This window comes from Carassius auratus, chromosome 14 (assembly GCF_003368295.1).
Source record: "Carassius auratus strain Wakin chromosome 14, ASM336829v1, whole genome shotgun sequence".
In the NCBI taxonomy this organism is placed as follows: domain Eukaryota; kingdom Metazoa; phylum Chordata; class Actinopteri; order Cypriniformes; family Cyprinidae; genus Carassius; species Carassius auratus.
The window spans coordinates 3,373,391-3,388,263 of NC_039256.1; the positions used below are offsets into that span (position 1 = coordinate 3,373,391).

Here is a 14,873-nt window from a genome sequence, read left to right on the forward strand (position 1 = left end):
CTTATTTCAAGGATATATCTAGTTTCAATGTGTTCCTGTAGCTCAAGCAAGCACAAGGTTGTGGGTTTGAATCCCAGGGAACACATGTTAGAGAGAATGGTTAGCTTGAATGCAATGTACGTCGCTTTTAAGCATCTGGTAAATGCATGAATTTAATTTAAATTGAATAAACACCCAATATTTCTGAGTGTGGCCTTTCTGATAACTTCTCAGTCTCGTTATGTTATTGATGATCATTGTCGTGATGTGTTACTGGGGTCACTGTATGCTTCTGACCAGCTCCAGAGATACACCCTCGGGAGACATGACGGGTCCAGGCTCCTAGATCAGACTGAGAGACACTTCAGCACTGTGTCTGTGTAAATGTCAGTAACTGTGTGGGATAACCACACTTAGCATAAAATACAATCTAATCCAATTATTTTTTCTGTGTGTGTGATTTATTACAAGGCTCACTGAAGCTTATTCTGAACAAAGGCATGACTGTTCTGCTGAAGCGATTGTGCAAGACATGATCATGTTGCTCTTAACATCTTAACTTGCTTCATCAGAGCAGTTTGGGTCCATTCTGTGAACATAGCTGTACCCATGATGCTCAGTCAAACAAATAAAGACACAAAGACGTTTGGAGGTATAGTGAGGAACAGATGAGTGTGAGTGAGTTCTCTGGGTGTCTACTCTTACATTAGCTCCAATCACACCCACAGGTAATTATCCATAACATCTGTATTTCAAAATGAGCATTTAATCTTCTCTGGCTGTTAATGACGTCCACTGTGGCTGATGTTTGGCAGGAGTCCACACACACACACACACACACACACGTCCTGCTCATTACACACAAGCTCTCACACACCAGACGCTGAACACATGACAGAAACGATCTTCCACCAGCATCAACACGTTTGTGCATTATTTTGTGCAGTTAATCTTTCTCTTATGGTTTTCACTCCGGACACACTGTTAGAGAGAGTTACTGCTGTGTTTGTTCACGCTGACATTCAAGAATTATTAGCAGAATTAAACAGAATGAAAACCTTTTGCTTCCAGTGATAGTTCACCACTTTTATGAGAAACATGCACTGGTCTAGACGTCTGGCGTCTCATCCATGAAGCTCTGTCCTAACATGTGTCTCGATGCCTCTTCTCAATCCCCCGTGTGAACAGCTCTTACTGTGTTGGTGAAGTGCAAACGAAACCAGCTATATTCAGGATAAAGAAGAGAGAGCATGTGTGAGCTCTGGGCAGATCTGACGTCTCTCAGAGACGTGTGAGACGCTGCTCTCCTCCATCAACAGTCCGCACTACCTGCAGGATTCATTAGCATTATCCATGAGCTCTTGAACATCTCCAGGCGAGACGCACACTGCTGTGTTTGGCAGCGGCCGCACACCACACTCTCCAAATAATAGCCAATGCTTCAGTTCTGCCCTAGTTTCCCATCTCTTTCTGTTCTGAAACACTCCTCCATCCCCACCAGCCTGAGCCACGCTGCTGCTTTCACTGAAATCATATTACTGCTGTTTATTAAGATGCTGTGGGGATTCAGGAGTCAGGAGGAGCAGGAAAGGAACGAGTCTGTTGAAGAGAGCATCTTCTGAGCGCCGGAGAAGGAGCTCTTTGTCTGGTCTATCATCTCTCTCGCCTCCTCCCGCGCTCTTACAACAAAACCTGAATTATCCTGCAGCTTGTTCAGCTGGAAGACAAATTATTTCCTCTTGGTTAACCTCTTTCTAAGGAATAAGACAGCAGCACAGTAATGCCAGGCTAAATGCGGTACGCTATCTAAGACAGGCTTTCAGCTCGGAGAAACCAGAGCAGATGAATGTTACCTCACCAAACCTTCCACACACTCTCATCCTGCTCCTTCTAGCAGATCATTCACTGCAATCACTGTTTCTGTGGGAAATATAGGGATCATCAGATGACATAAACATGATCTTCTTTTGAAACCTACGGTGCCCTCGGTCAACATCTCCAGTGTGGAGGAGCGCATGGCCAGCCACAGCTCCAGATGAAGAGACTGTCAGGTGCTGGCGGAGCGGAGAGGAAGAGCAGAGGTCCATCAGATGATGTTCGAGCTCACTACAGATGTTCAGCCTCGGCGCAGCAGACTGTGCTGGAAGATGACTCAAGCATGAAAGCCTCGCAGACATGAAATGATCTAACAGTCTCCCACCAGCATCAATGCTGAGAAAACGCTCAAGATGATGTTCAATACAAGAAGAATGCAGATCCTGAGGGAGGCCTGTAGTGATCCAGCGTCCTACACCAAACACTTCCTCGGAGAACAACATGCAGCACTGGTAGCATTCCTGTAGTATCACCTAATGTAAATCTAAAACAAAGAGTGTACAAATAAAACCTTTTATTTTTATTTATTTATTTCTGCAAATGGACACTGAAAGGAAGTGCTTAACCGTCCGGAAATGTTGACAGTGTAGTTTAAAACCCTGATTTGTAACAATTAATAACGATAACAATTTTGTTATTTTCTAGAAAATAAATAAATAAATACACTTATTAAACAGTTAAACAGACAAAAAAAACTTTATAAATCATTAATATAGGGTGAATAAATAGGTGAATAAATCATTTTCATATAGGGAGTGGGATGGGCACAATGCGTGTAACTTTTTAAAATCCACAAAAAAAAAAAAAAAAAAAAAACAAGATCCAGAAACCCGTCTCTGATCCTCACTGTCTCTCACACACACACACACACACACACACACACACACACACACACACAGCCGTCTCTTCATCAGTAGTGAGGTGGTAACACTTCCTGTGTGTGTTTGTCTAAAGAAGAAGCACTTTATCTATCCCCCAATTGTAAGTTGCTTTGAATAAAAACATCTGCATAATGACTAAATGTAAATGTAAAACTCGTTTTACACCAATATCAAGTGTTTGTAATAACCTCCGACTGTGGTCTAATGAGGGATTTGGTCATATAATGTTGCAGAAACATCTTATTTGTAGCCTTTTATATCAAGCTAATCGCTACACCTGCTTAGCATTTCTCATGTTAACACAGCATTGTTATGAAAATAGGCAGAATATTAGCTTCATGTTTATTAGCTTCATGGTCCTCCCTGTAAATGTTTTTATATTTTCTGGAAGTGTAATGCCCGCTGGTCACCGGAGACAGGGCAGGACCAGGTTATGAACATGTAATATGACTGACATATAAACTTCCTATAAATCAGAACAGCGGTCATGGAAGAGAAAACAACCCAACTCAGAGAATGAGCAGGACACAGCACATACTCCAGGAGAGGATCCGTGTCTTTAATTCTGACGATCCCTCAGCTCAGTGTTGTGTTCCTCTATGACCAGCACAGACATGTTTGCCATGTGTTCTGCAGTATTGCACTGGAATGACCTGCAGAAAACGCTCAAGAAGTGTGACGCAGTGAATAATCAGAGCTGGCTGGTCTGGAGTACAATCTACAATCATGCAGCAATACTCTGCCAAAATAACATGGCAAACTTTGTCAGCCATGACACAAATAAACTCATCACACACTGTAGAGGATAGTTCACTGACCATCTCCGGTCTCGGTCAGGCAAGCTGTTCTCACCACCATAAGACCGTCCACGAGAGGATATTTAGTAGACTAACTTCTGATTCTGTCTTCAAGACCGTCTGCAGGTCAGTCTGTCCTAAGATTAGTACAGTTAAACTTCATGTCTGTGTATTTCTGTGTTAGCACAGCTGTGACAGGCAATCAGTGGACAGTTAGCAGGACAACTTCACACTTCAGTATCATGTTCATCATTCATATCTGACGAATATCTGCTTTATATCAGCTTCAGAAGATTTTACAGCACTGCGACGGAAAAACACCAACAGGGTTACTATAAAATGTGTATGTTAATGTTTGGATTGTAAAAATCAATTACTGGAAAAATCATAAAAGTAAGTGCAAAAAATGGCATTAACGACTGGAGGCACTGTACAATTGTGCACAAATCATCCATTATTCAAATAATGAAATAAAAATAATGACATTATGAAAACATCTCTAAAAGAAGTCTATTTGATAAAATACTTATTATTTAATTTATATTTATTATAATATATTTTATTATTTATATTTATTTATTATATATTTTTTATTTATTTAATATTTAATATATTATTTAGTATTTGTTAAATACTGCATTTAATTCACTTCGTCTGCGATAGAGTCTGCAAGTAGCAGAAAGTTTCACCAATCGACACAACACACCGATTGGTTCCTCTGCTATATGTGTCCTGTTTCCATTGGTTGGTTTATATCATGTGACCATGTGCATTGGCTCTTGTCTAGCTTTGTTCAGTGGAACCTGATGTTTGATGAGTCTAATACCAGCCTTAACCAGCAGGTGACATGAAACATGATTCACTGAGTTGTATGGGCTGGGTATTCTCTCCTGTGGTTCTGCAGCCGTCTGCTCATAATTGTGGGGTTGTACCATCACAGCATCTTTCGCTGCTGACCTAGATTCAGATTTCTGAAGGAAATCTACAATGTAATTCATTAGTTAATATAAATTTGCTGCACAACTGCCTCCTAATTAGTCCTTACAAAACTCTTCTCTATCTTCGAGTGTCAATTATATAATACACAGCGTTATGGTTTCAGCTTTGGCTAAATTACAGAGCGGAGGACTCTGAGATCAGTGAGCAGCGTAATTACCAACTAGCAGACAGTTCGTCTGCCGTCGTCCTCAGTCTCGTGTTCTGTGTGCTTAATCTGAGATACACTGCCAAAAAAGACGTCAGATGAGGGTGAACACAAACCCTGTAAGAGTCCCATGAAGCCACACATCTACTCAGCATTCACCACTGTATTACACCACAAAACCTTCTATAACACGAGTCCCGTTCATTTAAAAACACTTCAGATTTACTGGCTACGTATTGATGAATGAAGCTCTTTTGGCGTGAAACTCCTGGAGCTTAAGATGATGTGAATGTCATGAGAAGAAACATTTCTCAACCACCTTTCACTTTCCCTCGACTATAGGTGTCAGAAGGTCTGATCTAAACGTGCATCTTCAGAGAGCATCATATGTGTGAGTGAAGAACGACTGGAAAGATGGTATATGGGGATGTTTGGACGTGTTTTGTGATAATGACTATAATCACACGGCTGCTCATCCCATACTCCAAGTTCATTAACATTAGAATGAGGTTCAGAACAGATTTGTGTGAATACACACGTGTGGTGAAGAAGTTCTTCAGTGTGTACCACTCCAAGTGAGCCCATGCAATTACTCATGAATGAGCCACTGTTTCTCACTTGGAGTGAAAGGTTAAACAGAGACTAACGGGTTAAGACTGACCCGCTCAGAATGTGTCACTGTTTCCTGAAGAGTGCTCTTAGTTCTGTCATTTAATAAGAGACACATTTCAAACATCTTCATCTTACTCACAGCCCATAAACCATCTGAGTGTTTACAGCAATTATCTATTCTATTAAAGAAAGAAAGAAAGAAAGAAAGAAAGAAAGAAAGAAAGAAAGAAAGAAAGGTCTGACTGGGATTCTGTTCTTAACTAAAAAGTCCAAATTAGCCTTAACTCTGACAGAACATGAGCATCCTGTACTTATTAAACTGATATTGACTGACCGTATTGTTATGAGTTATTACAGATGCAGTTCATCAGATCTGTTCAAATGTTCAAAGAATCAATGCTTCACAGAAAGATCTCCGTCTGCACACTTCTTTACAAGGTCATTATTTGTGGAACATGAACACGCACAGTCATATGTAAATACACATCAGATCAGATTACTAGCATATTTCTATTTATTTCTGTATTTGTGAGCTTGTTAAAGCATGGCTGCGATCAGGTTCTTCATTAGCTGTATAAACCACACACATATTGATTGCTGTCCATAATTAATGCGAGTTAGAGAAACTCCTTCTGCTGGTGTTCATGTTAATGTTAATGGATGGCTTTGATGTGTCAGAGAGACTTATGATGCTGTTACCATGGGGACTGCTTCACACTGAAAACACCTTCCCTTTATTATTGCTATCACTTTAATCAAAATCAAAACACAGTCTTCCTCACAATACTGCAGAAAACCTTTAATATGAGTGAGCTGAAGATCAACAATATCTTCAAGAAAATGTATGAATATTTTCAGACTAAAAATGTATTTTTTTTTAAGATAATGCTTTAATTTAGGGAACATGCATTCATTGTATATAGTGCTGAATTAACGGCTGAATCATCAGGACTTATCTTAAATCTGTATTAGGCTGTTGAAGTTGTCTCTCAGTGATGTAGACGGTGAAGTGCTCTTCAAGCAGAACATTAGGACAGAGATTAATGGACAGCTTCATACAGAAACATTCGTAGGGTTCAGCTGTCCAAACATATTAAAACATGTGAGAATGAGTGTGCATGTTATAGTGGACGCATTAATAGTCTCCAGATCTCTAGACGTTGCCAGATGGACTGGCTTCTGTCCAGGAAGTCACTACTGGACGATAAATAATAACTCTCTAACAGCTAATAATACATGTGTGTTGCCTAGTTCATTAAGGAATATAATATTAGTTGTCTATTCCAGTAATTACAGCAAATCTTAAACCAGTCATCAAATGCATCTTGTTAAATTACATAATACATGGCCACTTCGCCTCAGACCTACTGACTTAAATAGATTAGTTTGTGATTTATTATTATTGTTTTTTTTTTTTTATATTTGTTACGTCTGAAAAAGCTGTGTGTGTGTTTGTACACAGAAATGGAAAAGATTTGTGAAACCTTTGGAAATAGTTGCCTTTCTGCATTAATTGGTCTTAAAATGTAATCTGCATACGTAACAACACACAACAGTTATAATCTCTCATGTCTTTGTTTAACACATCCCATTAAACACTCACTAACATAGTATGATTTTCAATTAAAACAGCCACAGTAATGTTATTAATGTTATTAATTGTCACTGTTCGAGGGGCAGCCAGCACGTTCAATATTGATGCCAATCATCCACATGTGACGAGCTGGGAGTGAGAATGTGTTGGATGGACTCTGTTTATTACAAAGGCTGAAAAGATTCACTGTACTCAAGAAGAAAACACAGCGCATTAAGAGCTGGGGAGTGCAAACCTATTCCAAACAACATGTTAGATATTCCCAAAACTAATTTGATCTCATATTCACCCGCTACAGACAAATCAGAGTCAGTGACAAATGTCAGAAGGATCTCAGACCTCACAACTCCAAAAACATCAAGTTTTCAAATAGGCACTATCTTCGTAAATCACTAAACTGGAGGATTTGTAGTTTAAATAACAACATCCTCAAAAAAAAACCTGACTCTTGTTACTCTCACAGACTACATTTCCCATAATCCTTTGCGGGACTCATCAACACTTGCATTGACCTGTGTCCTGCTACCTCCATCAGTCTCACCCTCTTTATAGCCTGGTTTGTCACTCATCCATCACACAGTATTGTTAGCCTATAGCGATCCTGTTTTCCTAGTTCCTCAATGGCTTGCCTTCACCCTGGACTGTTTCCTTGTATCTGATTGTTTGCTGCCTGCCCTGACCTTCGCCTGTTTTGTTGATTACTCTTTTGTCTGGCCCTGGATTATACCTGTTTCCTGTTGTCTGATGATTTTAATAAAAGCCTACACTTGGATCCACTCCTGCGTTGTTACACCTCCCAACATTAAAAAATGCTGATAACGGGGGTGTGGTAGGAGATGATGTCATTTGCTTGGATGTTCCTAGTCGGATTAGACATGTACTAAAGAAATGTAATAACCAAAAAATGGTCATCTTTAAAATGATGTGTACAATCAGATTTTCTTCAGGTCTTCCGTGGGAGCTTACTCAGGTGTACCACTCATAGCGAACTCTACGCTACACTACAGTAAATGATTCTCCCCTGGTCAAGCTTGCTAATTTTCTGCAACATCTAACAGACTGTTCTGGAAAGACTTTCCGCTGGACACGGCACTGGCACTGATATGTGGAGATGAGAGTGGATCACTGTTGGTGTTTCAATCCTTCCCAATCATGCTCAAAACAACCGACAGCACTTAAATGAGAGCATGAGATCTTTCAATATTTCCAAGGTTTGGTTCAGGATCTCCACCAAGCTGCCCAACTGCGGATGGAAAATCATTGCACATAGCTGATCTACACACAGCAGCAGTAAATCTACCCTTTCAAGAGAAACTCTTCAGTCTGAGTCTCTGGAGAACGCCATGTTCTGAGTCTCCAGTCTGTCCAGAGTCACATTAAGTCTCAGACCTGTGAAGGAAGAGAAAATAACAGATCCCACGCGCTGAGTCTCCAGCCTGTGAGGAAAGAGACATTCATATGTGTCATCACCAAACATCAGTGCCAGTGCTTGTTTTTCCAGAACACTCTGTTAGATTTTCCTGAAAGCAACAACAGATGCAGCACGTCCTGAGAGACAGAAGCGGATTGAGTTCTGAGAAAGAGTCTTCCAGAGAGTTTCTGTTTCAGATTCTTATCCTGATCCTTCTTCAGGGTTTCATCTGTGTGTTTCTAGGAGCCTCTTGGAGATCCAGGAGATCAGCATCCCACAGCACTTTACGTTCAAAGCTGTTGTCATATCACTTATCCCAAACTCCTTCCGGAGACAGTATTCTCTTGTGTCCTATAGCTCATGTCAGTAAATAAATTTGATGCATTTTTAGGTTCTTCAACTTATTAGGAGGGATGGGAACTGAAAACCGGTTCTTATTCAGAACCGGTTTTGTTCTTTGAAAAGAACCGGAACCGTGAGCAATTTCTAAGTTTCGGTTCTGAAAACGGTTCTTGTGCAACACGTGACCCAGTGCTATGAGCAGCCTTGCGCCACTGTTCTGAGTATTCGGTGTTTCCCGTAAAGGATGTCACGAACCGAACAACAGACACACCTCCCTACCTCTTTAATTACTGAGCACATTGATTCCAATAACGCACATTCCACAGACTCGTTGCGCTGTCGAGTCTTTAATTGCCAAACACATTGTTTCCCACGACTGTATGTGCACTCGCGCCTTTTAACTGTGCACATCTGAGGCAAGCATCTCAGCTGCGTGGCGTGTCCGTTTTTAATTCGGCTCCCATGTTAACAGGTTAGAGCTTGCAGACTGCCTGCATGAGACACGCGTCTCAGCCACGACTCAAGCTGCGCGGAAAACGCGTTCATGCTAGAAAAAGAACCGACGCCTATTTTTCACGCGACACATGTTGGAAGCGAAAAGCATGTTGGAAGCGTTTCCAGGCAAAATATAATAAGAAAATATGTTTATGTCATTTTGTACACAAATATATATTAATTCATGACATTTTGATGTTTGAAAGTCTATAGGTTGGCATAAATTCAGATATAAATTTATTAATAATTAAAAAAAAATAATTAAAATTTTGCCATCAATACTGGTGTGTAAAAAAAAGTTAATATTTTTGTCATGAAGACAAGAGCCCGGTCTGTCGGCGGTCTCCCTCTATGTCACCCACAGTAGCAGCAGCGCGTCAGGCACGATTCTGGTGTGTAAAGACACAGAAAACGCGAAGCAGCCGCCACGCAGCAGAAACACCACACAGCCAGTGTGTCACCGGTCTGACAGTACATCTAACAGCAGCGCGCTGCACCTACCATCACTAAATTACATTATATTTGTCCCATATTGTCATTCATATACATACTGGCCTCAACTTGGACCACTAAATAAATAGACTGCTATTGTTATGCAAGTATGTATGAGGGTTAGATTATTTAGTGTACAGGTCATTTCAAGAGTGATAAATATTTATTTTAATGCATTTTGACTGTTTAAAAATGTGGAAACCACTCATTGCATCACACCATCTCCTGACTGAATTATTATTTGTAAAATAGGGACTTTATGGAGAGTGTGAACCATTATATTTCATTAATTAAGGGAAATTAACAAGTGTTTAACAACCTTTAAATTAAGTTGACAGTAAGTAATAAACAGTATTGAGCATAGAGTAGTTGAGTATTGTGCATTTTTCCTTACCACTATTTCTTAATAATTGTTTAATGATTTTAATGGATCCGAAATCAGAACCGGAACCAGAAAATTTCTAACGATTCCCAACCCTAGTTATTAGTTTCAGAGAAACAACAGTTCATCTTTCCGTAAGTAAACTTAACTCTGCAGTAGTGATGAGCAACTTACTGACTCATTCTATGGATTATATGCACTTATTCCTCTTGTACGCACTCATGGAATCCATTCAGGAGTTGTTCGAGAGTACAGATGTGAAGAGAGCCGCCTCAGCTGATCATGTATTAGATCATGGTCTCTCTGGGGTTTGGTTCAGTGAAATGGTTGTCAAATTGTCAGAGACAGCAGTTACAACAATACCGCAATACTGATCCTGTTATCAAGACTGATGTAACATTAACACAACTTATCCAAGAACACATTCTGCTCATATCATGCTGCATGTCAAATGCAAATTAGAGAAGCTTCTAAAAAGAGCTCAGAAGGATCCAGGTTTGTTTAAACACCTCTAGAATATAATATGGATGTATGTTGAGATACTGTGTGTCTCGCTTACATGTAGCTGAAATGGGTCAAAGTTAAAATAGGTTCAATTCTGATCATTGCATTCCATTGATGCATATTTTTTTTGGTTATAAATTAGCCTATAAGCACTGGAAACCCTGAAAGAAGTCACACGAAGGGCCTTTACATTAGATGAGCTGTTCAGATATACCTTACTCTACATGTACATATGCACACATAACCTGCGTATCCCTTTCTCAGCTGTTTATTCTTGTTAAATTAGTCTCAGATGCATTTCCTCTATCTTAGGACACTTCAGGGACACTGTTTTGCTCATTAATAATTCAATTACAATACATATATTACACTCCCAAGGACCTCATAAGGTGTAGATAGAGGGAAATTAATTTCCTGATGGGTGACTTCAGGCAAAACATTAAGAGAAGCTTTTTTTCCAGCTTTTAAGACATGTTGTTTCTCTCAGGGAAAATGTGTTTTTTACTCACCGTCAAGGGCAGTTTGTCTGATTAAAGTTATATTACAGCGTTTAAAGGTTACATTTAAACTGCAGATGCATGATGGGCCTTCAACAGAAGATACTACACCTTTCATCTCTATACAGATTGTTTAGGATTGATCAGCTGCACATTGTGTTTTGTTATTATTTATTTATTTGTATTTATTTATGACTGTGTGACTGATATTCACTGTTGACCCTATCATATGTCATTAATTAGTATATCTCATCTTGCAATTAAAATTGTGGGAAAACATTCTGTTGGACGGTTAGAGAGTCAGGCGTTCTAGTAAAAAAAAAAAAAGGTAAAACCTACATACTGTGTGTGTGTGTGTGTGTGTGTGTGTGTGTGTGTTTGGGGGGGGGGGTGTATGCATATGTACACACAAAAGTTAGCTTGGGTTACAGATTAATAACATAAGAGTCATATAATAATATTGTTTCTGGGCTGACCGCATGACATCTCACAGACTGAACTTTGCCTGGACATAAAAAGGTCAAATTCTGTAATATTTATAATAGACTTACAGTACAGACCTTTTCACAGTCACAAATATCTCTGATATCTCTGATATTATGTCCTGCAGGTTCTGATGTTTTCCCATGGGGCAACACTTATGTGCAGTATTCTTCTGCCATCATCAGCCGTCTACAGTTACACGACAGAACTCTGTGTGTGAGGAACAAAGCTACAGCAGATATATCTGACCGAGAATCACAACACTGTCCCGAATACAAGGAAACGGCTAGAAAACTTACTTGACAATCTGAGAGCAGATGAGATCACTCTTTTCCATCTGAAACGGTTGTGATTGTAATGTGTTGAAGGAGAATGGCTGATAAACACCTGATTCAAACTGACACAGCTTACCACCAAAGAACAGAGCGTTTCTGTGGTTCTCAAACATGAGCGATATCTGCACATCTTACTCGATTTGTTCTGTATTTGGCACAATGCAACCTAAAGTGTGACAAATCAAACCAATGCAAGTGATGAAATATGATCTGTGTGTATGAAATGTTAGCATGTATTAGCTAATCTCTGACTTGTGCAGACAATGATGTATGATGACCACAGACAATGGCAGGAAAACTACTGTAAAGATGCTGTACTGTAAACTCTGACTCTAAACCTAATCAGATAAAACTTGTGATGATTAAATCCCTCACGTGTCATTACATCTTCTTTTTTAACATTCATTAGCTTTCCTTTGGCAAATGCAACACCTCAGAATCAGAATCTGCAACGCAAGGTTAGAAGCACATGCATTCATCCTTTATCCTTAAACATACACTCCAGTGATGCTGGTGTCATGATAGCACAATAAAGCACTACTACTTAACATTTAACACAGCCGCATCACACACACACACACACACACACACTGCCATAAACCAGCGTCTCACATGTTAATAATGCATAATAAAACACAGGAAACACGTCTGCTTGTCTGGTGGCACAGTAAAGCGTACATGCCAAACTCTGAAATCTGTGGCTGGGTGAGAACCTGACAGTCGAGATTGCCTGTGTGTTTTTACCGCCCACATAAATGCCCGTTTGGTGCTGATAACATAATTGCTGAATGCACACGGCCCCCACAAAAACACACACACACACACACACACACACAATGCAGCAGGAGAAAACAGTTATGTGATCATGTGGAGAGCACAACATTTCACAGAGAAACTGCATCAAAACCACAGTCGAAACTGAATCCCAGTGATAAAAACATCATTCCTCCAGACAGCAGGACAGGCTTGACCTCCACAACACTGAGTACAGTACCTGAGTTCCTCTTGGTGATGTATTTGAGATTGATGGAGGCCGCTGAACTGACGAGGAGGAGCATGAATCCAGCCAGCTTCATCTTTCAGTCCTGTGCGGCTAGAAGAAACCAGAAGAAGAATTCCTTAATAATGGCTGTGGCTTTGATATGATTTGATCATAGAGTGAACGTCAGTGTGTACAGTTTTCTGTCAGTCACATGACTGTATGTAGTCATTAAACACATCTCTAACTTCTAACTGATCTGGCATCATTCAAACACAATCTTATCTGTTAGCTGAGATGTTTATGATGGATCACGTTACACACTACTGATGCTCTGAAAATGACTCTTCCAGAGATGTGTGTGCGGTTATGGAAAGATAAAAAAGGCTTTATGTGGCATTTATTAAACTGTTTTTAAAAGCACCACAGAGTCTAGGTGATGCACAAGTAAATGCTTCTAGACCAAAGTTTCTCTGTGGTAGAAAACTTGATTTAAAAGCTTCAGATGCAGAAGTACTTTAATAAACGACAGCTGTACAAACTGAAGCAAACTGCTGAAAGTGTGCTACACAGAGAGCTTCTGATGTAAAAAGCTTCAAGAAGTTATGTGTACGTGCGTGAGTCGTGCTGCATGTTTATGGGTGCGTTATTAACAGTCGAGAGCCCATTAAGCACTCTTTTAGGGGATCTCCTGAAAAATTCAAAGACTTCTTCTCAAAGCTTTCCCAGGAAAGAATACATCTACAATAAGTGAACAACTTCTCTGCACCAAACTTCCTCCAGGAGCTGAGCTTGCAGATGCTCTCATTGAGTCTTCTACAGTACAGGTGCCCATCTCCTGATGCACAGTTGATCACTCATGAAGATCTCCACACACACAGCTATCCTCAAATAAATCAGACATGGTCTCCATCTGCTTAGGCAGCATTGACTGCTGAGGAATGTTCCCGGTGACTTCAGTGTTGAGGTGAATCAGGACTGACTCCATCATCACACGAACTCTTGTGTGTTCACTTCTACACAAACCTGATCAATGCAGCCTCGCTCTACAGTCTTCTACAGCTTGCAATGGCTGGATTTGGGCCTTTACTCTTCACATTATGTAATATTGTTCAACTTTTTTACATTTACATAGATTTTTACATTTATTTATTCCTTTATTTATGTATTATTCGTTTGTCTGGGATTCGGCTTTTGATTTCTGCAGTCACTATTCACTGTGCAAACTTCATGTATTAAAGTTTAATAACAGTTGCATGGTTGTGAACAGCAGTATTTAGGCCACACCACACCTAGGGTTCCTGTCTAACAGAATCATCCTGTATTTAAGACATATGACGTATGACCACCAGAGCATACGAATACCAATCTCTAAACTGAGAATTATTCATTCCTTTTGGTCAAGTGTTTGCTTTGTGAACATAGCTGTTGGAGGAAGACTTTAAGCCCAAGCGGAGTCGTCTCCAGCTGCTTCACACTCATAGCATTACCTTTCACCGTTCGTGTTATGACAAATTCACACAGATAGTGGTGTAGCTGGAAATCTACATTAAATAAGGTGAGCAAAGTTCAGTCTACAAAAACTAAAAATGCCAACAGAAAATACAGCACAAAGGGTCAATATACAATACGTCTAAAGCATTATACATCATAATTAAAAGGTACACACTGTAACACAAACATTGCTCATTGTTAATGCATTAACACACATGAACTAAATGAAGTTACATCTGAGACAATAGGGCTTCACAGATAACTTCATAATTAAGTGTCTCTGTCGGTTCGTGTTCAAAGTAAACATGGAGGAGCACAGAAGCGTAGTGTGTGCTGGAGAAGAGTATGTAGCACAGCGTTCATGTGTTTAGCAGATCAAACACTGAACCTGTGCTAATATGATGCTTCAAACACGCTTGGCTCAGATGAGAGATCCATCACCTGCAGGTCTGGTCCGGATTCAGTGAAGACTTTTACTTTTTAAAGAATTGATCTGATTGATGTTTACTTCAATGCTTTCCAATTCTACTTCACAAACGTCAAACCAATCATCTTTTTGACAAGTGTATGGAGTGAA

At 39.8% G+C, this 14,873-nt stretch overlaps 1 protein-coding gene across 1 annotated transcript in view; it reads right to left on the reverse strand.

Moving 5' to 3' along the window:
- The window catches only part of LOC113113440 (X-linked interleukin-1 receptor accessory protein-like 2), a 188,188-nt gene that overhangs the window by 154,299 nt on the left and 19,016 nt on the right, over nucleotides 1-14,873 (reverse strand). Inside the window, exon 2 of the mRNA XM_026279625.1 lies at nucleotides 12,818-12,916. Coding sequence (XP_026135410.1) covers nucleotides 12,818-12,899 — 82 coding nt within the window. The 5' untranslated portion in view covers nucleotides 12,900-12,916. The remainder of the gene's footprint in view (nucleotides 1-12,817; nucleotides 12,917-14,873) is intronic.